The following is a 25676-nucleotide window of genomic DNA, read 5'->3' on the forward strand; positions in this document are numbered from 1 at the left end:
GGAGCGTTAGTGTGAATGTGTAGTGTGTGCTTGGTGAGGTTCATGTCAGCTCTGTTTTCAGTGGTCTGTGTCAGAGTCTCTTCCTCTTCAGCAGCTGCAGTCGGTTCCTGCTGTAACAGCTCAGTGTCTCTGCAGTCGGACTGAGGGAGGTTTTTGTACGACTACAAATCACTGTGTGAACACACCACCGCTGTAGTAACTCTGACAGTAATAAACTGCTGTGTCTTCAGTCTGAACTTCACTGATGGTCAAAGTGAAGTCAGATCTGCTTCCACTGCCACTAAACCGAGCTGCTGTTCCTGATTCACGTGTGCTCACAAGTCTTATTAGAAACTTTGGAGGCTGTCCAGATTTCTGTTGATACCAGTTCATATAATCACCATAACTACTGTGTCTGTAAACAGCTTGGCTGGTCTTACAGGTGAGAGAGACGGTGGATCCTGGAGTAGGTGTCACTACTGGAGGCTGAGACATAGTCACCTGACCGCTGCATCCTGCAGACAAAAACAAATCATTCATTTATCAGCAGAAATAAATGAGAGAAAAGGCAGCACATCATGTCTGAAATGTTGCTGAGTGAATGAACCTGTAAAACAGCAGCAGGCCAGCGTCCAGATGAGGATGGTGATGAGAGTCATGCTGGTTGTGCTTTCTGCTGTGTTGACTGACACATCTGAGTCCTGCAGTGTTGAACTCACAGGACTATAAACCTTCTCAGTTCACTGGAGGATCAGCTGACGATGCAAAGCCTCCTCTCTATGGAAATCATTTCTCTGCTCTCAACACACTGAAGGCAACGTGGGACACTAAATCAGGAGGAAGACTGCTTGGATTTACACCATCTATCATCTGAATGGATAATAGAAGAAACATATTTATATTAGAAGTGCAGTTGAGGATTTAAGGATGAGTTTGTGTCCACTGTGGTTGGTATGATATGTCTGTTTGTCTGCCTTTAATCTACTGACAGGGTTTACTGGAGATAAATAACATATTTCAGATCTGATTAATATGAGTTTATAAGTTATTATTATTAAAAAGCATCATGTTCATTTAACCATGTAGCAACTGATATAAAACTGTGAAAAAATGACTTTGTTACAAGGAGACTGTGATCGTTTCTCTGTCTGGTGTAGAAAAGTAAAGCAAAATTAAATAAATAATCTTCATTTATACAATAATTTCAATCGATATGATTAATTTGATATTCATAGATTCAATAAAATATAAATGTTTCTGTGTTAATTGAGAAAGCAGTGTATTTTCAGTGGACTTAATGAGTTTGTATCACTGTCGTGGACTTTTGGTGGAGGAACCAAACTCATCATTAACTATAAGTACCAGAGATTTATAATTTATACAACATGAAATATTCTTTTAATACTAAAATTTGCATCTGAATTTTATAAAACAAAAAATATTTTTGGATAATTTACATGTGGATATTATATTTTTCTGTCTATTAAGCTTGGCTGGTATTGAAGTTTAGGAAAATATTAATATTAATATTATTTTAGTATTAAAGAAGATGTTATGGTGAAATATATGCAGAATAATTTTCGCTTTTTTTCCAATAATATATTTGTTTAATCAAGTTTGGTTGTAAATTTGTTCTGCAGGAACATTTTAATGTTCAGAAAATAACAGCATAATTTAATTTCAAGTTATTTATGTTTTATGTTTTACTGTAACATTTAAACGATTGTTAGGTATAAAAACTGTTGCAAATGTTGTTAAAACTAATTTAATGAGTTCATATGTTCATTTAGTATCGCTGTAGTTTGACTTCACAGTTCGTTAGTTTAAAGTGGAGAAAAGGAAGTGAAACAGACAGATGATAAAGTCTATAACTGAATACAGATGTTACATTTGCTTCGCAGCGATGAATCATTTACTGTCACACATTATAAAGAAGATAGAAAGATTTAATTTAATAATCATTAATACAATGTTCCCATTTAAAATCACAGATACATCATGTTGCATATTAATTATTAGATATTTATGAAGAGTTCCACAGTAGAAGATTCATTACTTTAAATAAAAAACAAAGTTCTAATATTGTGTTTTATTTGTTAACCCCTCATTTCCTGCCATGTGTCAGCTCCTCTCCTCTGTCTGATCACAGTATCATGCACACAGCTGATCCACAGTAGTGTTAACCTCTGTCAGGTATCATAACTGTCTCATGTCCAGCTGTCTGTCCTACAGTGGAAGTTCATCTGCTCCTTGTGTGTCTCTGCTCTCCCCTCCAGCTGGCACCATGGTCAGGCCCTCAGTCTCTCTGCTTCCCCCCTCCTCTGAGCAGCTCTCTGGGGGCTCGGCCACGCTGGCCTGCCTGCTGACCGGCTACTCTCCTCAGGGAGCCGTGGTGAGCTGGCAGGTGGACGGTACGGAGGTGACGGAGGGGGTCCTGAGCAGCTCAGAGGAGGAGAAGAGCGGCCGCTACAGCAGCAGCAGCACCCTGAGCCTGAGCCAGGAGCGCTGGATGGAAGGAGAGCTGTACTCCTGCAGGGTCCTCCATCAGGACCACAGCCAGACCCAGTCCCTCCACAGGAGCCAGTGTATGGGCTAGAGGGGCCGGCTGAAGCCCAGGACAGGAGCTCTGTGTGGGGGGGAGCAGCTCTGATCAATAGCAGTTTGAATGCTTGTAGAGGAAACTGAAGCTTTGTGTGACAGAGAACAACACTGCTGTAAAGTGTTGGACAACAACAACTTAGAGAGGAATGTGTGTCGCTCAGCAGCTTCATGTGAGTGAGCTTAATAACTGTCATGTTGATCACTGATGTTGTTGCTAATAAAGATTTCACTGATACATAACTTCATGAAGTGTTTGCTCTTTTATTTTATGAAGAGTAGAAAGAAATTAACTGGTTTTATAACTTCAACTGATTCTCCTCTCTGTGGAAAATGAAAACCCTCACGACAAAGTAGTATACTTAGAGTTTATTTAATGAAGTTAAGTAAAGTTCAAGTATACTACAAGTGAATAGGTATACTCTTAGTTTAATAGTTATATACTTGCATTCCACTTTTTAGTTTATGAAAGTACACTTTGTATACTTTACCTTATAGTACTTAGCTAATGATTTATGTATTACATAAAGAGACTTGCTCCTTTTGCTATTTGACTTGATGTTTTGCGATGATAAAAAAATTAATATATTTTTCTCACATGTCTCCACGGTGAACGAAGAAACCAACAACGTAGAAAATTCTTGATGAATTGAAGTAAATTCATATCAAAACATTAGTTTACAAACTCTTACACCCTTTAATAGGCTACTCTATCAAAAAGTTAGTACAACTGCAAGTCAAGTATACCTTTCTGTAGGCCTATAAGGCAAGAACACTTAATAATACTATTCTTAAGTATATCTCAATCAAAAGAAGTAAAAGTATAAGCCAAGTATATTATACTTTTCTGCAATTGTAATAAGCAAAGTATACTTAAGTATATATCTGATAAGTACATAAAAATTAAACTGAAAGTATACTCTCTTATTTTAAGTTGAAAATAAGTATACTAATAGCACACTTGAATAAACTTGTATTTGGTAAGGGAAGCTTTGGATTCATCATGTAAATATATATAGTTGTCCTTTTTAAATTGGTATAGAGAGTGATATTACATTATAGTAAAGAAAAGTAAATAATATTTTTTTTGATAAAACAAAAAAAAACGTGGAGAATAATGTGAACTTGATTTTTAGGGAGGAAGAAATCATGACTCAAATATGTGATCAGGCAACATTTGTCTCTTTAGCTGAGAGTAAATGTGAACAGAACATGATGTGTTATTAGATATTTTAATAATGTTTTTAATGAAGTTATTAGTGTGAATGTGTAGTGTGTGCTTGGTGAGGTTCCTGTCAGCTCTGTGTTCAGTGGTCTGTGTCAGAGTCTCTTCCTCTTCAGCAGCTGCAGTCGGTTCCTGCTGTAACAGCTCAGTGTCTCTGCAGTCGGACTGAGGGAGGTTTTTGTACGACTACAAATCACTGTGTGAACACCAGAGCACTGCTTATCAAATGGAGACTCTGACAGTAATAAACTGCTGCGTCTTCAGTCAGAACTCCACTGATGGTCAAAGTGAAGTCAGAGCTGCTTCCACTGCCACTAAACCGAGCTGCTGTTCCTGATTCACGTGTGCTCGCATATTTTATTAAGAGCTTTGGAGGCTGTCCAGATTTCTGTTGATACCAGAACATATAATGACCATAACTACTGTCACTGTAAACAGCAGGGTTGGTCTTACAGGTGAGAGAGACGGTGGATCCTGGAGTAGATGTCACTACTGGAGGCTGAGTCACAGTCACCTGACCGCTGCATCCTGCAGACAAAAACAAATCATTCATTTACAGCAGAAATAAATGAGAGAAAAGGCAGCACATCATGTCTGAAATGTTGCTGAGTGAATGAACCTGTAAAACAGCAGCAGGCCAGCGTCCAGATGAGGATGGTGATGAGAGTCATGCTGGTTGTGCTTTCTGCTGTGTTGACTGACACATCTGAGTCCTGCAGTGTTGAACTCACAGGACTATAAACCTTCTCAGTTCACTGGAGGATCAGCTGACGATGCAAAGCCTCCTCTCTATGGAAATCATTTCTCTGCTCTCAACACACTGAAGGCAACGTGGGACACTAAATCAGGAGGAATACTGCTTGGATTTACACCATCTATCATCTGAATGGATAATAGAAGAAACATATTTATATTAGAAGTGCAGTTGAGGATTTAAGGATGAGTTTGTGTCCACTGTGGTTGGTATGATATGTCTGTTTGTCTGCCTTTAATCTACTGACAGGGTTTACTGGAGATAAATAGCATATTTCAGTTCTGCTTAATATGAGTTTATGAGTTATTATTATTCAAAAGCATCATGTTCATTTAACCATGTAGCAGCTGATATAAAACTGTGAAAAAATGACTTTGTTACAAGGAGACTGTGATCGTTTCTCTGTCTGGTGTAGAAAAGTAAAGAAAAATTATAAAAATGATCTTCATTTATACAATAATTTCAATCCATTTCATTAAATAAATCTTTGTAGATTCAATAAAGTATAAATGTTTCTGTGTTAATTGAGAAAGCAGAGAGTATTTTCAGTGGATAGATGCTTGTTCACAGTGCAGGAGGTTTTTGTACGGCCACTTAATGAGTTTGTATCACTGTGGTACACTTTTGGTGGAGGAACCAAACTCATCATTAACTGTAAGTACCAGAGATTTATAATTTATACAACATGAAATATTCTTTTAATACTAAATTTTGCATCAGAATTTTTTGAAATGAAAAATTATTTTGGATAATTTACATGTTGTTGATATTATTTTTTGCTGTCTATTAAGCTTGGCTGGCATTGAAGTTTAGGAAAATATTAATATTAATATTCTGTTAGTATTAAAGAAGATGTTATGGTGAAATATATGCAGAATAACTTTCGCTTTTTTCCAATCAGATATTTGTTTAGTAAAGTTTGGTTGTAATTGGTTGTAGGAACATTTTAATGTTCAGAAAATAACGGCAAAATTTAATTTCAAGTTATTTATGTTTTATGTTTTACTGTAACATTTAAATGATTGTTAGGTATAAAAACTGTTGCAAATGTTTTTAAAACAAATTTAAGAGTTCATATGTTCATTTAGTATCGCTGTAGTTTGACTTCGCAGTTCGTTAGTTTAAAGTGGAGAAAAGGAAGTGAAACAGACAGATGATAAAGTCTTTAACTGAATACAGATGTTACATTTGCATCACAGCGATGAATCATTTACTGTCACACATTACAGAGAATATTTAATTTAATGATTAATACAATGTTCCCATTTAAAATCACAGATACATCATGTTGCATATTAATTATTAGATATTTATGAAGAGTTCCACAGTAGAAGATTCATTACTTTAAATAAAAAACAAAGTTCTAATATTGTGTTTTATTTGTTAACCCCTCATTTCCTACCATGTGTCAGCTCCTCTCCTCTGTCTGATCACAGTATCATGCACACAGCTGATCCACAGTAGTGTTAACCTCTGTCAGGTATCATAACTGTCTCATGTCCAGCTGTCTGTCCTACAGTGGAAGTTCATCTGCTCCTTGTGTGTCTCTGCTCTCCCCTCCAGCTGGCACCATGGTCAGGCCCTCAGTCTCTCTGCTTCCCCCCTCCTCCGAGCAGCTCTCTGGGGGCTCGGCCACGCTGGCCTGCCTGCTGACCGGCTACTCTCCTCAGGGAGCCGTGGTGAGCTGGCAGGTGGACGGTACGGAGGTGACGGAGGGGGTCCTGAGCAGCTCAGAGGAGGAGAAGAGCGGCCGCTACAGCAGCAGCAGCACCCTGAGCCTGAGCCAGGAGCGCTGGACGGAAGGAGAGCTGTACTCCTGCAAGGTCCTCCATCAGGGCCACAGCCAGACCCAGTCCCTCCACAGGAGCCAGTGTAAGGGCTAGAGGGGCCGGCTGCAGCCCAGGACAGGAGCTCTGTGTGGGGGGGAGCAGCTCTGATCAATAGCAGTTTGAATGCTTGTAGAGGAAATTGAAGCTTTGTGTGACAGAGAACAACACTGCTGTAAAGTGTTGGACAACAACAACTTAGAGAGGAATGTGTGTCGCTCAGCAGCTTCATGTGAGTGAGCTTAATAACTGTCATGTTGATCACTGATGTTGTTGCTAATAAAGATTTCACTGATACATAACTTCATGAAGTGTTTGCTCTTTTATTTTATGAAGAGTAGAAAGAAATTAACTGGTTTTATAACTTCAACTGATTCTCCTCTCTGTGGAAAATGAAAACCCTCACGACAAAGTAGTATACTAAGAGTTTATTTAATGAAGTTAAGTAAAGTACACTACAAGTGAATAGGTATACTCTTAGTTTAATAGTTATATACTTGTAGCCCACTTTTTAGGTTATGAAAGTTCACTTTGTATACTTTACCTTATAGTACTTAGCTAATGATTTATGTATTACATAAAGAGACTTGCTCCTTTTGCTATTTGACTTGATGTTTTGTGATGATAAAAAAAAAAAAAAAAAAATTCTCACATGTCTCCACGGTGAACGAAGAATCCAACAACGTAGAACATTCTTGATGAATTGAAGTAAATTCATATCAAAACATTTGTTTACAAACTCTCACACACTTTAATAGGCTACTCTATCAAAAAGTTAATACAACTACAAGCCAAGTATACCTTTCTGTAGGCTTATAAGGCAAGAATACTTAATTATACTTTTCTTAAGTATATCTCGATCAAAAGATTAAGTAAAAGTATAAGCCAAGTATATTATACTTTTCTGTAATTGTCTGTATAAGCTAAGTATACTTAAGTATATCTCTGATAAGTACATAAATAGTAAATTAAAAGTATACTCTCTTGTTTTAAGTTTAAATTAAGTATACTAATAGCACACTTGCTTTGGATTCATCATGTAAATATTAATATTTTCCTTTTTAAATTAGTATAAAGAGTGATATTATATTATAGTAAAGAAAAGTAAATAATAAATCTTTTTTTTTATTAAAAAAAAAACTTGGAGAATAATGTGAACTTGATTTTTAGGGAGGAAGAAATCATGACTCAAATATGTGATCAGACAACATTTGTCTCTTTAGCTGAGAGTAAATGTGAACAGAACATGATGTGTTATTAGATATTTTAATAATGTTTTTAATGAAGTTATTAGTGTGAATGTGTAGTGTGTGCTTGGTGAGGTTCCTGTCAGCTCTGTGTTCAGTGGTCTGTGTCAGAGTCTCTTCCTCTTCAGCAGCTGCAGTCGGTTCCTGCTGTAACAGCTCAGTGTCTCTGCAGTCGGACTGAGGGAGGTTTTTGTACGACTACAAATCACTGTGTGAACACCCAAGCACTGTTTATATGGTGGAGACTCTGACAGTAATAAACTGCTGCGTCTTCAGTCTGAACTCCACTGATGGTCAAAGTGAAGTCAGAGCTGCTTCCACTGCCACTAAACCGAGCTGCTGTTCCTGATACACGTGTGCTCAAATATTTTATTAGGAACTTTGGAGGCTGTCCAGATTTCTGTTGATACCAGAACATAAAATGACCATAACCACTCTGGCTGTAAACAGCTTGGTTAGTCTTACAGGTGAGAGAGACGGTGGATCCTGGAGTAGATGTCACTACTGGAGGCTGAGTCACAGTCACCTGACCGCTGCATCCTGCAGACAAAAACAAATCATTCATTGATCAGCAGAAATAAATGAGAGAAAAGGCAGCACATCATGTCTGAAATGTTGCTGAGTGAATGAACCTGTAAAACAGCAGCAGGCCAGCGTCCAGATGAGGATGGTGATGAGAGTCATGCTGGTTGTGCTTTCTGCTGTGTTGACTGACACATCTGAGTCCTGCAGTGTTGAACTCACAGGACTATAAACCTTCTCAGTTCACTGGAGGATCAGCTGACGATGCAAAGCCTCCTCTCTATGGAAATCATTTCTCTGCTCTCAACACACTGAAGGCAACGTGGGACACTAAATCAGGAGGAATACTGCTTGGATTTACACCATCTATCATCTGAATGGATAATAGAAGAAACATATTTATATTAGAAGTGCAGTTGAGGATTTAAGGATGAGTTTGTGTCCACTGTGGTTGGTATGATATGTCTGTTTGTCTGCCTTTAATCTACTGACAGGGTTTACTGGAGATGAATAACATATTTCACATCTGATTAATATGAGTTTATAAGTTATTATTATTAAAAAGCATCATGTTCATTTAACCATGTAGCAACTGATATAAAACTGTGAAAAAATGACTTTGTTACAAGGAGACTGTGATCGTTTCTGTCTGGTGTAGAAAAGTTAAGCAAAATTATATAATTAATCTTCATTTATACGATAATTTCAATTGATATCATTAAATTTAATGTTTGTAGATTCAATAAAGTATAATTGTTTCTGTGTTAATTGAGAAAGCAGAGAGTATTTTCAGTGGATAGCTGCTTGTTCACAGTGCAGGAGGTTTTTGTACGGCCACTTAATGAGTTTGTATCACTGTGGGTGACTTTTGGTGGAGGAACCAAACTCATCATTAACTGTAAGTACCAGAGATTTATAATTTATACAACATGAAATATTCTTTTAATACTAATTTTTGCATCAGAATTTTATAAAACAAAAAATATTCTGGATAACTTACATATTTTTTGCTGTCTATTAAGCTTGGCTGGTATTGAAGTTGAGGAAAACATTTATATTAATATTCTTTTAGTATTAAAGGAGATGTTATGGTGAAATATATGCAGAATCATTTTCGCTTTTTTTCCAATAAGATATTTGTTTAATAAAGTTTGGTTGTAAATTTGTTCTGCAGGAACATTTTAATGTTCAGAAAATAACAGCAACATTTAATTTCAAGTTATTTATGTTTTATGTTTTACTGTAACATTTAAATGATTGTTAGGTATAAAAACTGTTGCAAATGTTAAAACTAATTTAATGAGTTCATATGTTCATTTATTATCGCTGTAGTTTGACTTCACAGTTCGTTAGTTTAAAGTGGTGAAAAGGAAGTGAAACAGACAGATGATAAAGTCTATAACTGAATACAGATGTTACATTTGCATCGCAGCAATGAATCATTTACTGTCACACATTACAAAGAAGATAGAAAGATTTAGTTCAATGATCATTAATACAATGTTCCTTTTTAAATTCACAGATAAATCATGTTGCATATTAATTATTAGACATTTAAGAAGAGTTCCACAGTAGAAGATTCATTACTTTAAATAAAAAACAAAGTTTTACTATTGTGTTTTATATGTTAACTCCTCATTTCCTGCCATGTGTCAGCTCCTCTCCTCTGTCTGATCACAGTATCATGCACACAGCTGATCCACAGTAGTGTTAACCTCTGTCAGGTATCATAACTGTCTCATGTCCAGCTGTCTGTCCTACAGTGGAAGTTCATCTGCTCCTTGTGTGTCTCTGCTCTCCCCTCCAGCTGGCACCATGGTCAGGCCCTCAGTCTCTCTGCTTCCCCCCTCCTCTGAGCAGCTCTCTGGGGGCTCGGCCACGCTGGCCTGCCTGCTGACCGGCTACTCTCCTCAGGGAGCCGTGGTGAGCTGGCAGGTGGACGGTACGGAGGTGACGGAGGGGGTCCTGAGCAGCTCAGAGGAGGAGAAGAGCGGCCGCTACAGCAGCAGCAGCACCCTGAGCCTGAGCCAGGAGCGCTGGATGGAAGGAGAGCTGTACTCCTGCAGGGTCCTCCATCAGGACCACAGCCAGACCCAGTCCCTCCACAGGAGCCAGTGTAAGGGCTAGAGGGGCCGGCTGAAGCCCAGGACAGGAGCTCTGTGTGGGGGGGAGCAGCTCTGATCAATAGCAGTTTGAATGCTTGTAGAGGAAACTGAAGCTTTGTGTGACAGAGAACAACACTGCTGTAAAGTGTTGGACAACAACAACTTAGAGAGGAATGTGTGTCGCTCAGCAGCTTCATGTGAGTGAGCTTAATAACTGTCATGTTGATCACTGATGTTGTTGCTAATAAAGATTTCACTGATACATAACTTCATGAAGTGTTTGCTCTTTTATTTTATGAAGAGTAGAAAGAAATTAACTGGTTTTATAACTTCAACTGATTCTCCTCTCTGTGGAAAATGAAAACCCTCACGACAAAGTACACTGTAAAAAAAAAAAAGCTAGCAGAACTCAAAATTGTAAAGTAACAAACTTCAGCAGAGTTTTAAGTTGGGCAATTAAACATAACATTTTAAGTTTTGCTTTTGAGTTTGCTCAACTTTCAATTCTCATTTCTGTTAACTCAACTCAAGTTGCAGTAATTTATAATTTCATATTGTAACAACTTTGAATCCTTACTTCTGTTAACTTAACTCTAGTTGCAGTAACTTAAACCTGTACATAGTACCCACTTCATTTCAGTTGAGTTCATTTAGTGGAATAGGTTAGAGTAACTTCAAATTGTGCACTGCAACAGTTAAGGTAAGTCAAATATATAAATTAGGACCAATAACTACCCATCAAATTATAAATAATTACAGATGCAACATCTACCTTCAAAACTTCTTTTTTTAATTAATTAAAACACAGCCTATCCAAACCTTTGGAACAAGGCCAAGTAACTGCTGAGACCCATAACTGTCCCAGTCTTAGCACTTAACTAACATGAAGCACTTAACATTGTATACTAGTATGAATCACATCTTGAACACCATAATACAATGAGGTAGCAGTTGTGACCTTAGTAAGATAAAGTTAAAGGGAAAAGTCAGCACTTCGACAGTGAGACTACTAAAAAGAGTACACTCATAAGGGATAATGTACAGCGAGCCGGTCATTGTTGTAAAAGGAACGTTGAGCGGCATCGCCCTGAAGGGGATTCTTTCACAACAATGACCCGCTAGCTGTACATTATCCCGCTTATTACACGGCTACTTACTTAAGAAATCAATAATTTGACACAAAACGGTCTGTCAGAGTCTGACATCAGAGCTGCGCCCATAGCAACGGTCTGCTATAAAGAAATAACAGACCGCAGAACGCCGTAATTAACCAATCAGAATCGAGTATTCAACAACGCCGTGTAATAAACCATGATAAAATACAAAACATAAGAAGATTCAGTTACCACAAGAAGTAGCTCATGGGTTGAAATGGAACTCCAAACAGAACAACTGTGATCCAGAACTGTCAATCTAATAAAACTTTAACAATAAAATAACAAGGCAGCCCAATGGTGTGTGTCATCAATTTACACACTATTCAATCTTAACATAAGCCACGTGGTTAACAATATCCAATAAGGTGCAGGATAAATGTAAGAGAGCATTCAGGCACGTCGGAGCGCAAGAGATGGGCAGGTAATGAGACATAGAAGAGGAGTTCGAGGTAGATACAAGTTTGTGAGTTGCAGAGAGACAGTTATCGTGTTGGCTGGACAGAAGGGGAGAGTTTTAGAGGTCAGAATTTGAGTGAGATTGGGAGAATATGCAAATTAAGTAAGAAAGTTAGACAAGTTAAGGTGACCGATTGAGAGAGGAAAGAAGATGGCGAGAGAAATGGAGAAACGGGAAAAGGGAGAGGAGAGGTGGGGAGATTGAACTTAAAATCAGAGGAGGTAGAGGAGGATCCATCTCAGGCAACTGAGATTTAAGTCATTCTACAAGGGGCAACAGGAACCTCTGCAATTCAAAACTGTCCCAGACCCAACATTATCAGCTAACTCGGTGGATTCACTGAAGAAGTTTGATTTTGAGGGATCGGACTCTTGCAGAGATCAGTTCCAAGTCCCATGAAAACCTTTTGAATGGTTTCGAATGTGTACCTCAGTTCTTTTGGGTACTGGAGGTTTAAAGCGTAGATCAGCCCAAAGAGGTAAGCAAAAGCCGTTGGCAGGTCAGGGAGATCCTGGAGGACGATGTCTTCTTCTACAACAACAGCAACATTAATGACTGTTGCAGGAGCTGAACTGTCATCATCCTCCAACACAGTGAGGATACCCACGATGAGGCCCTTCGTCTGCTCCTCTTCTGGGTCAGTGGCCTTGTGATGACAGACAAAAAATGACCAACGCATGAATAGTAAATCAAACTGAAAGACATTTGGCATTAAAATACTGTGGCTCAGATTAATTTATAACGCAAATTATTCCAAATACTGTATAAAGCTAATTTCCTACCTTGAATTACTTATATGTTTGATATTTTAACCCTCTGAAACCAGCGGGATCGCCGGCTATCTCGACCGACATTACTGTCTTTGAGAGGTTGTAGCGGCTCAGTTTTAAAGCTAGAGTGAAGATACTGTCTCATATGAAACTAGACAACCTAAGGAATCCAATGGCACCAACCATGTCATGTTAGCGGGAAGGAGGCTAAATAATGCTCCAAATTAGTCTACATTTAGGAGAGGGAAGAAGGGGTCATTTTGACCTCTGACCTCCAGATATGTGAATGTAAATGGGTTCTATGGGTACCCACGAGTCTCCCCTTTACAGACATGCCCACTTTATGATAATCACATGTAGTTTGATGCTGCAACAACTTATGAGACATAAGTGGGCATGGAACAATTTATTTTAATTAATTACATATACTGCTGGCCTGCTGTCCCCCCTAAAGAAAAAACGAAAACGGGTCTATGTGGATCTCTTAGGGTTAAACATTTCCATCTCATACCCCGCAACCAAAGATTTAACCCCCATATACATGAAACCAATTGAATCAACTAATAGCAAGCAAAGTACAACTCTTGAAGACACTGTGGGCATTGGGACAGATAAAGAGAACAAGGAGGATACTGGGATGGATAGACTAGAATGGGACAAAATGGCAGAGGCAAAGGTTGAAGTCAAAGAGAGTCTATTTTTAATAACAGAATAATAATAAATATTTACATTTTCTACTAATAACCACTCACCAGACAGTTCCTGAACAGCTTCTCATGACTGTTACGGAGATACAAGGGGAGGCCCTTCAAGGCTGCAGTCTGTCGATGTGCTGTGATGTCAGATGTCTGAAACACAAAGGGTTGGGAGAAAAGTTACACCAAGATGTAACAAACATGAAGAAAGCTGAGAACAAACATGGAAACATGCTTCCCGGTTTGTGTTAAAGCTGCATTTATTTATTTTTGCCCACTTAGATGCAGAACTCAACAGACTGAAACAATCACACACTTGATATATTATGGCCTTATAAGGTTGATTATGTGGCAAACAGCTGTCCTCTTCCACATCCAGCAAATACCTGTTGAATGAAAGTCTTAAGATTTACTCCTTTTAACTCCTGATATAAATAGCTGGCTTTTTAGCTGTTAGATGTTCCACTTTCTTCACCACCTTGTCGCTATCTTTGTCTGTCCCTTAGGTAGTGTACAGTGGGGTTATTCTGATGGTTTGTCACTATGAGCAACACCTCAAATTTGACCCAATGTTTATTTAAAAATATTGATTAGTGCAGCTTTATAAAAAGAAAAAAAAAAATCCTTTTTATACATTTATTTCCATAATGTCCAGAATAATGAGATTATTAAGTCTAGAAATTCACCTCTTCATCCAGTCTGTTAAGGAGTTGATCCATCTCAGGCTGGAAAGCTGTCCGCCTAGCCCGATAGAGTTTAAGGAGCCTAGGAGTGTGCTGATTAATGGCTGCTCCGAAGTTGTCTATTAGGTCCTTGTTGGTGAGCCGAAGAAACTCTTCCCTGATCTGTTGAACAACAACAGAACAGCAAACGTAAATGTCCAATACAAAGTCAATACAATTTCAACACCATCCTCATGTTAAAATATGTATTTTATTAACCCTCATCCTGGGGTCCCCAAGAAAAATCTGCTGTAAGAAACAACCATCATAGCACCATGTTAACTTATGCCATCTCAAAACATTATTAGTGTAATTAATGTCATCTGAAGGATGACATTAATTACACTAATAATAAATTAGTTAAATTAGGACCCATGGCAAACATTTGATTTATCTATTATATTTGACCTATTTTAACTGCATAGGCTGCAATTGGGTGCTTTTGGTGGGACCCCCAGGACCCCAATACATTGGTATTTTTAAAAATCACTAATTAAAACAGAAAACAATGATATGAAGTCATAAGGAACAAATTGATTGACAAAGTGATGAAAAATTTAAATGATAGAACAAAGCATGTGAGATATGACAAAAAGTATACCGTTGGGGTCTGCCGGTACCCCAGTTGGTAGGATGAGGGTTAACGGAAGTAAACAACTTCAGATTCTTATTTTGCAAAGACTAAATCTGAAACACAACATAATATATTATTGGCTCAGCTGCTTACCTCTGCCTCGTAAAACAGAGCAGGCCACCGCTCCTGAACCTCTGACACCATAGGCACTAGCTCCACAATCTCCTTGCGCCTCAGGGAGAATGTCACCTCCATCTGTTGCTTTATGAGTGCAACATTCTTATTCCTCTTCTTTAACTCCTCAACCAGAGCTAGTCTTTCCTCCTCCAGCGAGTCATCAGTATGGGTATCTGGGTGGTCAGGAACATAGTTAATCTCCCCTCGCTTTGCTCTCTTCAAAGAAGGACCTGCACCATCATCTTCACCGCTTCTTCTCCGGTTAATGCTGACCTCAATGCAGCCTGCGTTACGTAGCTTGGACCTGTAATTACCAAGTTTGTATTTTATGCTCATCTTCCATCCATCATACCCCGTTACACTGCCCGGTTCTTGAAGACAGGGGTGCCTACTGACGAGAGCAGAAGCAACAGACTCAATCTATGAAGAGTAATCAGTATACTCACCATTCTGCTTTCCTTCAATGCAGCAGGCACACTTTTGGGGTCACCAGTATCTTCCCTCCCACTGTGTATGCAGTCAATGGATGATGGTTGTTGAGAGCCTCAGGATCGAAAATCTCAGTGTCTGCATAGATGTTCTCCACAAGCTTGAAAGACCTAAAATGCAAAAGGACATCATCCAAAGAAGGTGTTTTGATGTCAGTTACTTTCTCCACATGTAACACTGGCTTGAAAAGACTTTGGTTATCAAATTGACATGCCATCATCTGCTGGTGTTTTGTGGACAGCATGAGAAGCACATTTTTTGCTCAGTCTTATTGAAAAAAGTGTGTTTTCACTCAAACCTCATTGTCCATAATTCCAAAGCAGCAAAATCCGGAAAGGTTTCTGTGACTGCATTCATTTCAATCTGAAAGACAAAGGTGACAATTTGCTGGAAATTAGCAAAGCAGGCAGTGGTAGAATAATTAATGATGTGGTTAATGTCGCTCAAACAGGTTCTTAATAAGTTTTAAACATATCAATTTAATGTAATTGTAAACAGTAGACTGCTCTCTGGAATTCACAGTATTTTGACAAATTTAATACAATATTCTGTCCCATTCATTTGGAGTTATGAAGTTATAATTTTTAGAATAGCTTATGCAAAGAGTCTGCACATGGCTCTCCACTGCTCCACTCCTCCACTCTGACCTCACAAGCAAACATGGAGGTGCAGAGCCGAAATGGCGGTGGCTAGCCGGGCTAACGGTGCTAACAGAGCTAACAGAGCTAATTGTGGGGCACACCGTAAAAACAGGGCCGACGGACGCTCACCGACGGCCCCAAACTGTCCGTCGGTCGACCATCGGCCCGTTGTGTCAGTGCATCTGAGGCAATAGTGCTGACAGAGCTAACAGTGTTAACCGGAGGGGGACGGAAGACGGGCGGACGGACTTGACTGTGGCCGCTACGGGCGACGGGCATTTGTCCTTGAGGAGGTCTAAACTCTCCTAGTGGCTTTCTAGTTAAGACACGAAGCCTTCAGTTAACTAACGGACACTTTAGTTGAAACAGCAACACTACCGTTACAACCGTTACTCACCAACACCGGCTAGAATGACCACAATGTCCCGTTAGCATTAACAGCTTAACGGGTAGCGCAGTTTAGCCGTTGACATGTGGACGCAGCTAACTACCCCTGTAGCTGTAATACTGTACCGACACGTTACCGTAACGTTACTGTAACGTTACAACACATTAATACCATTCAGACTAACCAGTCAGAAACAACGTCCTCCCTGTTTGAAAGCTTCTTGTCCATACAAGCCTCGCTAGCATCAGCTAGTCGCTAGCTTTAGCTTTAGCTAATTAAGCTAACGTTACTAGTGTTTACGTTAACTGTTGTCATGGTAATGTCTACAGTATCTGTTAATGTATCACACCATATAACTCTGAATACAAATATGACACAATTTCAACTATATCAAACGAAAAATAAGTTAAACGTACCTGTGTGGAGTCAGACTGGAGCTCCGGTGCAGACAGACTGGAGCTCCATGAGACAGACAGACTGGAGGCGGAGTACTTCAAACTTCAACTCTGAAAGTTGTCTTTCCCTCCATTCACAACAAAGACACGAGAGTTATCTGAACTTTCGCCCCTTGTGTTGACTTGCAACCTACAGTCTGTGTTCACAACTGAAAGATAGAAGTATTATGAACTCACTTAATGGTTTTGACGCCAACTTAAAGTCTGATTTGCTGGACTGACTCATATGTTTGACTCAAATGTTAATAACGTATATTTCAAAGTCTTAACAAATTGAAACGCTTTTTTATGCCAACAAATACGAGTTAGAGTTTTTACAGTGTAGTATACTTCAAGTATATTTTATGAAGTTAAGCAAAGTTCAAGTATACTACAAGTGAATAGGTATACTCTTAGTTTAATAGTTACTTGGAACTCACTTTTTAGTTTATGAAAGTTCACTTTGTATACTTTAACTTATAGTACTTTGCCAATTATTTATGTATTACATAAAGAGACTTGCTCCTTTTGCTATTTGACGATGTTTTGTGATGATAAAAAAATTAATATATTTTTCTCACGTCTCCACGGTGAACGAAGAATCCAACAACGTAGAAAATTCTTGATGAATTGAAGTAAATTCATATCAAAACATTCATTTACAAACTCTCACACACTTTAATAGGCTACTCTATCAAAAAGTTAGTTCAACTACAAGTCAAGTATACCTTTCTGTAGGCCTATAAGGCAAGAACACTTAATTATACTTTTCTTAAGTATATCTCGATCAAAAGAAGTAAAAGTATAATCCAAGTATACTATACTTTTCTGTAATTGTAATGAGATAAGTATACTTAAGTATATCTGATGAGTACATAAAAAAGTAAACTGAAAGTATATTCTCCTATTTTAAGTTGAAAATAAGTATATTAAATAGCACACTTGAATAAACTTCTATTTGGTAAGGTAAGCTTTGAATTCATCATGTAAATATATATAGTTCTCCCTTTTAAATTGGTATAGAGAGTGATATTACATTACAGTTAAGAAAAGTAAATAATAAATTTTTTTTTTAATTAAAAAAAAAACGTGGAGAATAATGAGAACTTGATTTTTAGGTAGGAGGAAATCATGAGTCAAATATGTGATCAGGCAACATTTGTCTCTTTAGCTGAGAGTAAATGTGAACAGAACATGATGTGTTATTAGATATTTTAATAATGTTTTTAATGAAGTTATTAGTGTGAATGTGTAGTGTGTGCTTGGTGAGGTTCCTGTCAGCTCTGTGTTCAGTGGTCTGTGTCAGAGTCTCTTCCTCTTCAGCAGCTGCAGTCGGTTCCTGCTGTAACAGCTCAGTGTCTCTGCAGTCGGACTGAGGGAGGTTTTTGTACGACTACAAATCAATGCGTGAACACCCAAGCACTGTTTATACGGTGGAGACTCTGACAGTAATAAACTGCTGCGTCTTCAGTCTGAACTCCACTGATGGTCAAAGTGAAGTCAGATCTGATTCCACTGCCACTAAACCGAGCTGCTGTTCCTGATACACGTGTGCTAACAAATCTTATTAGGAGCTTTGGAGGCTGTCCAGATTTCTGTTGATACCAGAACATACGATCACCATAAGTACTCTCTGTGTAAACAGCAGGGTTGGTCTTACAGGTGAGAGAGACGGTGGATCCTGGAGTAGATGTCACTACTGGAGGCTGAGTCACAGTCACCTGACCGCTGCATCCTGCAGACAAAAACAAATCATTCATTTATCAGCAGAAATAAATGAGAGAAAAGGCAGCACATCATGTCTGAAATGTTGCTGAGTGAATGAACCTGTAAAACAGCAGCAGGCCAGCGTCCAGATGAGGATGGTGATGAGAGTCATGCTGGTTGTGCTTTCTGCTGTGTTGACTGACACATCTGAGTCCTGCAGTGTTGAACTCACAGGACTATAAACCTTCTCAGTTCACTGGAGGATCAGCTGACGATGCAAAGCCTCCTCTCTATGGAAATCATTTCTCTGCTCTCAACACACTGAAGGCAACGTGGGACACTAAATCAGGAGGAATACTGCTTGGATTTACACCATCTATCATCTGAATGGATAACAGAAGAAACATATTTATATTAGAAGTGCAGTTGACGATTTAAGGATGAGTTTGTGTCCACTGTAGTTGGTATGATATGTCTGTTTGTCTGCCTTTAATCTACTGACAGGGTTTACTGGAGATAAATAACATATTTCAGATCTGCTTAATATGAGTTTATAAGTTATTATTATTATTAAAAAGCATCATGTTCATTTAACCATGTAGCAACTGATATAAAACTGTTTAAAAATGACTGTGTTACAAGGAGACTGTGATCGTTTCTCTGTCTGGTGTAGAAAAGTAAAGCAAAATTAAAGAAATAATCTTCATTTATACAATAATTTCAATTGAAATCATTAATTTAATGTTTGTAGATTCAATAAAGTATAAATGTTTCTGTGTTAATTGAGAAAGCAGAGAGTATTTTCAGTGGATAGATGCTTGTTCACAGTGCAGGAGGTTTTTGTACGGCCACTTAATGAGTTTGTATCACTGTGGTGGACTTTTGGTGGAGGAACCAAACTCATCATTAACTGTAAGTACCAGAGATTTATAATTTATACAACATATAGCAAATATTATTTTTTTATCAAATACTGCATTGTAATTTGATCAAGTTCAGTGTTTTATGTTGTTGATAATTTATGTTGTTTTATTAAGCTGATCTCATAATCTGAGAAGAAATTTTACCGAAATCAATATTCATTCAGTAATGTAGATAATAAGATTAATAATTATTATTTTTCTAATATTCTATTTGTAATTAGATGTATTTAATATTGGCTTTAAAAACATTTTAAAGACAAATTTATTTAAACTTTACAGAAAATGTGTTTGTTAAATTCTTTGATTCGTTTATTTTGTAAATATAAAAAACAATATATTGAATTAAATTCTAATGTGGATTCCTGTTGAACACAAATGTGATTTTATCGGTAAATGCAGCTCATCTTTGTGTTCACGGTTCATTCATTTTACATGTAGTGAACAGGAAGTGAAAGAGACAGATGACAAAGGTTTTAACTGTATTTAACTGTCAGTTTAAACAGAAGAAAATCATCTCAGGGACGAGTTATTCACTGTCACACGTTATGAAACACATACGAAGATGTCATCAATAATCGTCATCGATGAACCTTTTTAGTTGCATTCACACTTGAATCATGAGGCTGATGGTGAGATACTGAGTGATTTATGAGTGCAGCAGCAGCAGCTCAAGTTATTCTGTTTTAATGATCAAATATAATAAATGAGCAGGATGTGATGTTTCTTTATTACCAAGCCTTCACTCTCATTGCTTTGTCTTTTCTCCCCCCCTCTCCTCCCCCTCTCTCTCCTCCAGTGGGTGTGGTGCAGCCCACCCTGACCGTCCTCCCCCCCTCCAGAGAGGAGCTGAAGCAGGGCAGTGCCACACTGGTGTGTCTGGCCAGCGGGGGCTTCCCCTCAGCCTGGACGCTGGGCTGGAAGGTGGGGGGCAGCAGCAGCTCCTCAGGGGCGTCACACAGCCTGGAGGTCCTGGGGAGGGACGGCCACTACAGCTGGAGCAGCACCCTGAGCCTCCTTGCAGAACAGTGGAGGAAGGCGTGCTCAGTGAGCTGTGAGGCCAGTCTGAATGGACAGAGGCCTGTCACTCAAAGCCTGGAGCCTGACCGCTGCTCAGAGTAGAGCTTCAGCAACACTTCCTGTCTGCAAATGATGCCGCTTCTTTGACAGAGATCTGGATGAAGCTCCAGATCTCCTCTGTTCACATGTTTCTGCATGTTTCACAGCTCTCTACTCAGTGTTTTACTCTGCATGTTGCTTTCTAATACTCATCTTCTGCATGTTCCTCTTTATGTTCATTAAATGATTTTCACTCAAAGAGAAACTATTCATTCATCAGAAATGTGGCATGAACATTAAACCATCATTAAATAAAACTGTGGATTATAATAAATGAGTGTCTTTGTTTTTATTTTATAACATATTCATTATGAAAAATACCTTCTTGATCATCTCATTATTAAACCTGATATCCCTTACAAAAAAGAAGTATACTTCCAAGTTTATTTTATGAAATTAACTTAAGTATAGTTCAAGTATAATCTCAAATATACTTTATGTAATAAGTATACTAATATCAATCTACTAGTAATACTTCAATACTTCTTGGGACTAAATTGGTCCACTTTTAAGTTTATAAAATTATACTTTTAAGTAGTTTACATCCAAGTTGTATTTTGTACTGCAACTACAATGTGAACTATACTACAAGTGAACTTGTACTGTGAACTAGTTATATACTTGTAGCCCACTTTTTAGTTTTGAAAGTACAATTTAAAGTATACTCTCAGTAAACTACTAGTTTAAATAGTTTTCAGAATACTTGTAAGTTGTCTTTAAATGAACTTATAGTACTTAGACAAATATACTTTTCTGTAAACGTTTCAGTTTACTTGGACTTTTCTCTAAACTTGCCAAGTACACTGAGACATTTCTGTATACTTGGCAGTATAAGCCAAGTATACTCAAGTATAATTTTGTTAAGTATATCTCTGATAAGTACATAAAAAGTAAACTGAAAGCATATTCTCTTATTTTAAGTTTGAAAGAAGTATACTAATAGCACAAATGAATAATGAATAAACTTATTTTTTGTACGGGATACTACACCTGATAGTACAGGAGATGGTTGTATTTTTTAAATTAGATAATCTTGATTCTGTTTCAGCTCTTGTTATATTAGATTGTTTTGTGCAGCTGTTGGTAGAAACACTTTTCAACATGTTTTGATATCAGTGGCTAAAGTCCAACAAGAGTTTAACCTCCCCAGTTTACTCATAAAGAGACTGAATGACAAGATTATAAGTTTAAACTGTATATGGAAGAGCGTCTGTGAGTTTGTTCCAGTTTTATTTAGATTCATTGTGGTTCTGCTTGATGACTCTTGTGTTGTGTTCACTGGACCAGTTCTCCTCATCACAGTCTCTTCACCAACCCTCTGCACCTGCAGCAGGCCGGTTTCACTTCAGTCAAACTGAAGGAGGTTTTTGTACGGCTCTAAATCACTGTGTGAACACATCAGCACTGTTTATTGCGTGGTAACTCTGACAGTAATAAACTGCTGCGTCTTCAGTCTGAACGCCACTGATGGTCAAAGTGAAGTCAGAGCTGCTTCCACTGCCACTAAACCGAGCTGCTGTTCCTGAATGCCTTGTGCTAACTTGTTTTATGAGGAGCTTTGGACTCTCTCCAGATTTCTGTTGATACCAGCTCATACAATGAGCACCACCACCACAGTTGGAATAAACAGCTTGGCTGGTCTTACAGGTGAGAGAGACGGTGGATCCTGGAGTAGATGTCACTACTGGAGGCTGAGTCACAGTCACCTGACCGCTGCATCCTGCAGACAAAAACAAATCATTCATTTATCAGCAGAAATAAATGAGAGAAAAGGCAGCACATCATGTCTGAAATGTTGCTGAGTGAATGAACCTGTAAAACAGCAGCAGGCCAGCGTCCAGATGAGGATGGTGATGAGAGTCATGCTGGTTGTGCTTTCTGCTGTGTTGACTGACACATCTGAGTCCTGCAGTGTTGAACTCACAGGACTATAAACCTTCTCAGTTCACTGGAGGATCAGCTGACAATGCAAAGCCTCCTCTCTATGGAAATCATTTCTCTGCTCTCAACACACTGAAGGCAACGTGGGACACTAAATCAGGAGGAATACTGCTTGGATTTACACCATCTATCATCTGAATGGATAATAGAAGAAACATATTTATATTAGAAGTGCAGTTGAGGATTTAAGGATGAGTTTGTGTCCACTGTGGTTGGTATGATATGTCTGTTTGTCTGCCTTTAATCTACTGACAGGGTTTACTGGAGATAAATAACATATTTCAGATCTGTTTAATATGAGTTTATAAGTTATCAATATTACAAGGAGACTGTGATCGTTTCTCTGTCTGGTGTAGAAAAGTAAAGCAAAATTAAAGAAATAATCTTCATTTATACAATAATTTCAATTGATATCATTAATTTAACATTTGTTTTTTATAACATATTCATTATGAAAAATACCTTCTTGATCATCTCATAATCAAACCTGATATACTACTGCTGACAGTACAGGAGATAGTTGTATTCTTTTAAATTAGATAATCAGCTTAATTCAACTTTTGTTACATTAGATTGTTTTGTGCAGCTGTTGGTAGAAACACTTTTCAACATGTTTTGATATCAGTGGCTATAGTCCAACAAGAATTTAACCTCCCCAGTTTACTCATAAAGAGACAAGATTATAAATTTAAACTGTAGATGGAAGAGCGTCTGTGAGTTTGTTCCAGTTTTATTTAGATTCATTGTGGTTCTGCTTGATGACTCTTGTGTTGTGTTCACTGGACCAGTTCTCCTCATCACAGTCTCTTCACCAACCCTCTGCACCTGCAGCAGGCCGGTTTCACTTCAGTCAAACTGAAGGAGGTTTTTGTACGGCTCTAAATCACTGTGTGAACACTCCTCCACTATGGAGGCCCAGACAGTAGTAATCTCCAGCATCGTCATTCTGAACACCTGTGATGGTTAAAGTGTAGTGAGAACCAGATCTACTGCCTCTGAATCGAGACGCAGTCCCTGAGAAGAGAGTTGATACATCGTATATAAGGAGTTTGGGAGCCTGTCCAGGTTTCTGAAGGTACCAACTGAGATCAGCACCAATATCTGAACTCCCTGTGGCGCTGATGCTCACGGTCCCTCCAACACTAACAGACTTGGATTTGTCAGCCTGAGTCAGAAATTCATTTGCAGAAGTCTCTGAAATGAGAAATTAAATATAAACCTTGAGAATCAGCAGTTTAGATGATAATAAATTAGACATCAATTAAAGCCACAATGTCAGATACATTTCCAGAATCTCTCACCCTGACTCAGAAAACCCAACACGACAATCAGAGTTATTGACAACATCATCCTGATGCAGTTTTCAGTGTGAGTGCATGAAAACAGTTCAGACTCTCTGTGACATGAGATCTTAAACTGTGAGGAGCAGTGATGCAGTAAAAACATGCAAAATACATTGAAGAAGGCAAACACACACCTGTTCTTGTGAAACTGAAAGGGAGAGATGAGGTGGAGTAGGTCGAGGCTACGTCTCCCTGTGGACTGACTAAGAACATGTAAAAACTTTAGACTCTCTGTTCCTCATCTCTCTGCTGTTTCTGTCTTTGCAAAGTTTCCCAAAGGTTATAAATAGATGCAGGCTGCTCTCTGCTGGCTGTCCAGGTTCACAACAACTCTGGCTAACTCTTAGCTCTTTTCATCATCATGTACTTCAGTCAGTTAATCCAGATGCTTCAGGGGTCACATCATGTTTCTTTGTTTTTTTTATAAAACGCATTAAAGGTGCCCTCTGGATACCTGTATGGTAGATAAAATAGGATAAAGTATACAGAAAAGTCAAAGTATAGTTGGCTCACACTGACAAGTATAAGGAAAAGTCTAAGTATACTTGGCTCATACTGACAAGTATAAGGAAAAGTCTAAGTATACTTGGCTCATACTGGCAAGTTTACGATACGATACAACTTTATTTTCAGTTTGCACTAAATTCATTTTGCATCCATAGGCAGCTCAGTTTGAGAAAAAGTACACATACAATAGACATACTGTTACCATAGACAAACAGACAAGTAAGACCCATCAGACAAAAAAACAAAACACATCACAATTATTCATACATAACCCATTACACTATTACCATCTGTCCTCTGGATTTACATGTCTTTAGCAGCACATTAATTATTATTTAGCAACCAGATGGACTGATGGACAAAAGCGTTCTTTAGCCTGATGCAGGTTAAATGTAGGGACTCTGAATCGCCTCTTGGACGGCAGAAGTTGATATTCCCCATTTAAAACATGTAAGGGATCAGAAGAGATGCTATTGGCCTGTCTGAGCATACTCTTGTTGTGAGCTGGTTGAAAGGAGGCTGTCACAGGTTGACCAATGATCTTCGTGCAGATTTTGATTTGGCAATAAAGTTTAGTTTTAAGTTTTACAGAGAGACTACTGAGCCAGGCTGTGCTGCAGTAAAACAGGACACTCTGAATCACTGAACTGAAAAATAGAAAAATAATCTGGCTACTGGCTCCAAATGATCTGAGTCTGCGAAGAAAGTAAATAATCTGCTGTATCTTCTTACAGGTAAATTCAATGTGAGGGGTGCATGATAGGGTGGAGTCTATCATAACTCAGGTATTTGTATGAAGAGACCTGTTTAATTTCTACATGGTGAATTGTAACTGGAGGCAGCTGACATTCAGGAGGAAGTATATGTACAGAAGTATATCTTAAGTATATCTCTGATAAGTACATAAAAAGTGATGTTGTTGTGTTATTTTAAGTTTAAAATAAATATACTAATAGCACACTTGAATAGACTTCTATTTGGTAAGGGAATACAGGTCACACTTCCTGGTTTGGGTCGAGACACAAGAACAGCCAGTAGCTTGTTGAAACACGATGGCTAGAGTCAAAAGCAAAATATTTTATAGCCCAGAAATGACAGCAAAGTTGGGATTGGCTTTGAGGTAGGTGGTGTCAGATGAAAAAAAGTACTTAAAATAAATCCAGATTTTCTGAATTGGGGCAAAAACAACACTTTTGCAACCTTAGTTTCCGTCACTGTGAAGGATGGTCAGGGAGCTAATGAAGCAATAGAACATAAGAAACTAGAGGAGAAGTCTCTGCTCCAATCTGACAATGGTAAACGTTATACTTTGAAGTGAGAAGCAGAATTAAAAAATAAGGTTTGTGCTTGGTGAGGTTCCTGTCAGCTCTGTGTTCAGT

General features: G+C 38.3%; 2 protein-coding genes and 4 gene segments (V, D, J or C); 3 read left to right on the top strand and 3 right to left on the bottom strand.

The window, feature by feature from the left end:
* The window catches only part of LOC141783880 (Ig kappa chain V-III region MOPC 63-like), a 48825-nt gene extending 48149 nt beyond the window's left edge, over positions 1-676 (bottom strand). Inside the window, 2 exon segments of the V gene segment in view lie at positions 184-494; positions 587-676. Of these exon segments, the coding sequence occupies positions 184-494; positions 587-638 (363 nt within the window).
* LOC141783883 (Ig kappa chain V-III region MOPC 63-like) overlaps positions 1-6684 on the top strand; it is a 172987-nt gene extending 166303 nt beyond the window's left edge. The window contains 2 exon segments of the V gene segment in view: positions 5176-5210; positions 6120-6684. Of these exon segments, the coding sequence occupies positions 5176-5210; positions 6120-6439 (355 nt within the window).
* The window catches only part of LOC141783884 (immunoglobulin kappa light chain-like), a 203016-nt gene that overhangs the window by 173216 nt on the left and 4124 nt on the right, over positions 1-25676 (top strand). The window contains exon 3 of the mRNA XM_074661495.1: positions 19342-19379. Within this exon, the coding sequence (XP_074517596.1) occupies positions 19342-19379 (38 nt within the window). The remainder of the gene's footprint in view (positions 1-19341; positions 19380-25676) is intronic.
* Positions 1-25676, bottom strand: part of LOC141783881 (Ig kappa chain V-III region MOPC 63-like) — a 144258-nt gene that overhangs the window by 94088 nt on the left and 24494 nt on the right.
* On the top strand, positions 1367-2825 carry LOC141783903 (Ig lambda-1 chain C region-like). The segment is given in 1 exon segment: positions 1367-2825. A coding segment is annotated over 1 exon segment (387 nt).
* Positions 11657-15236, bottom strand: LOC141783878 (uncharacterized). Its single transcript, XM_074661493.1, has 4 exons — positions 14785-15236; positions 14022-14180; positions 13393-13488; positions 11657-12516 (listed from the first exon to the last, which is right to left on the bottom strand). The coding sequence occupies exons 1-4, from the start codon at positions 15142-15144 to the stop codon at positions 12193-12195; spliced, it is 939 nt and encodes a 312-aa protein (XP_074517594.1). The 5' UTR covers positions 15145-15236; the 3' UTR covers positions 11657-12192.

The sequence above is a fragment of the Sebastes fasciatus genome, chromosome 15, assembly GCF_043250625.1.
Source record: "Sebastes fasciatus isolate fSebFas1 chromosome 15, fSebFas1.pri, whole genome shotgun sequence".
In the NCBI taxonomy this organism is placed as follows: Eukaryota; Metazoa; Chordata; class Actinopteri; order Perciformes; family Sebastidae; genus Sebastes; species Sebastes fasciatus.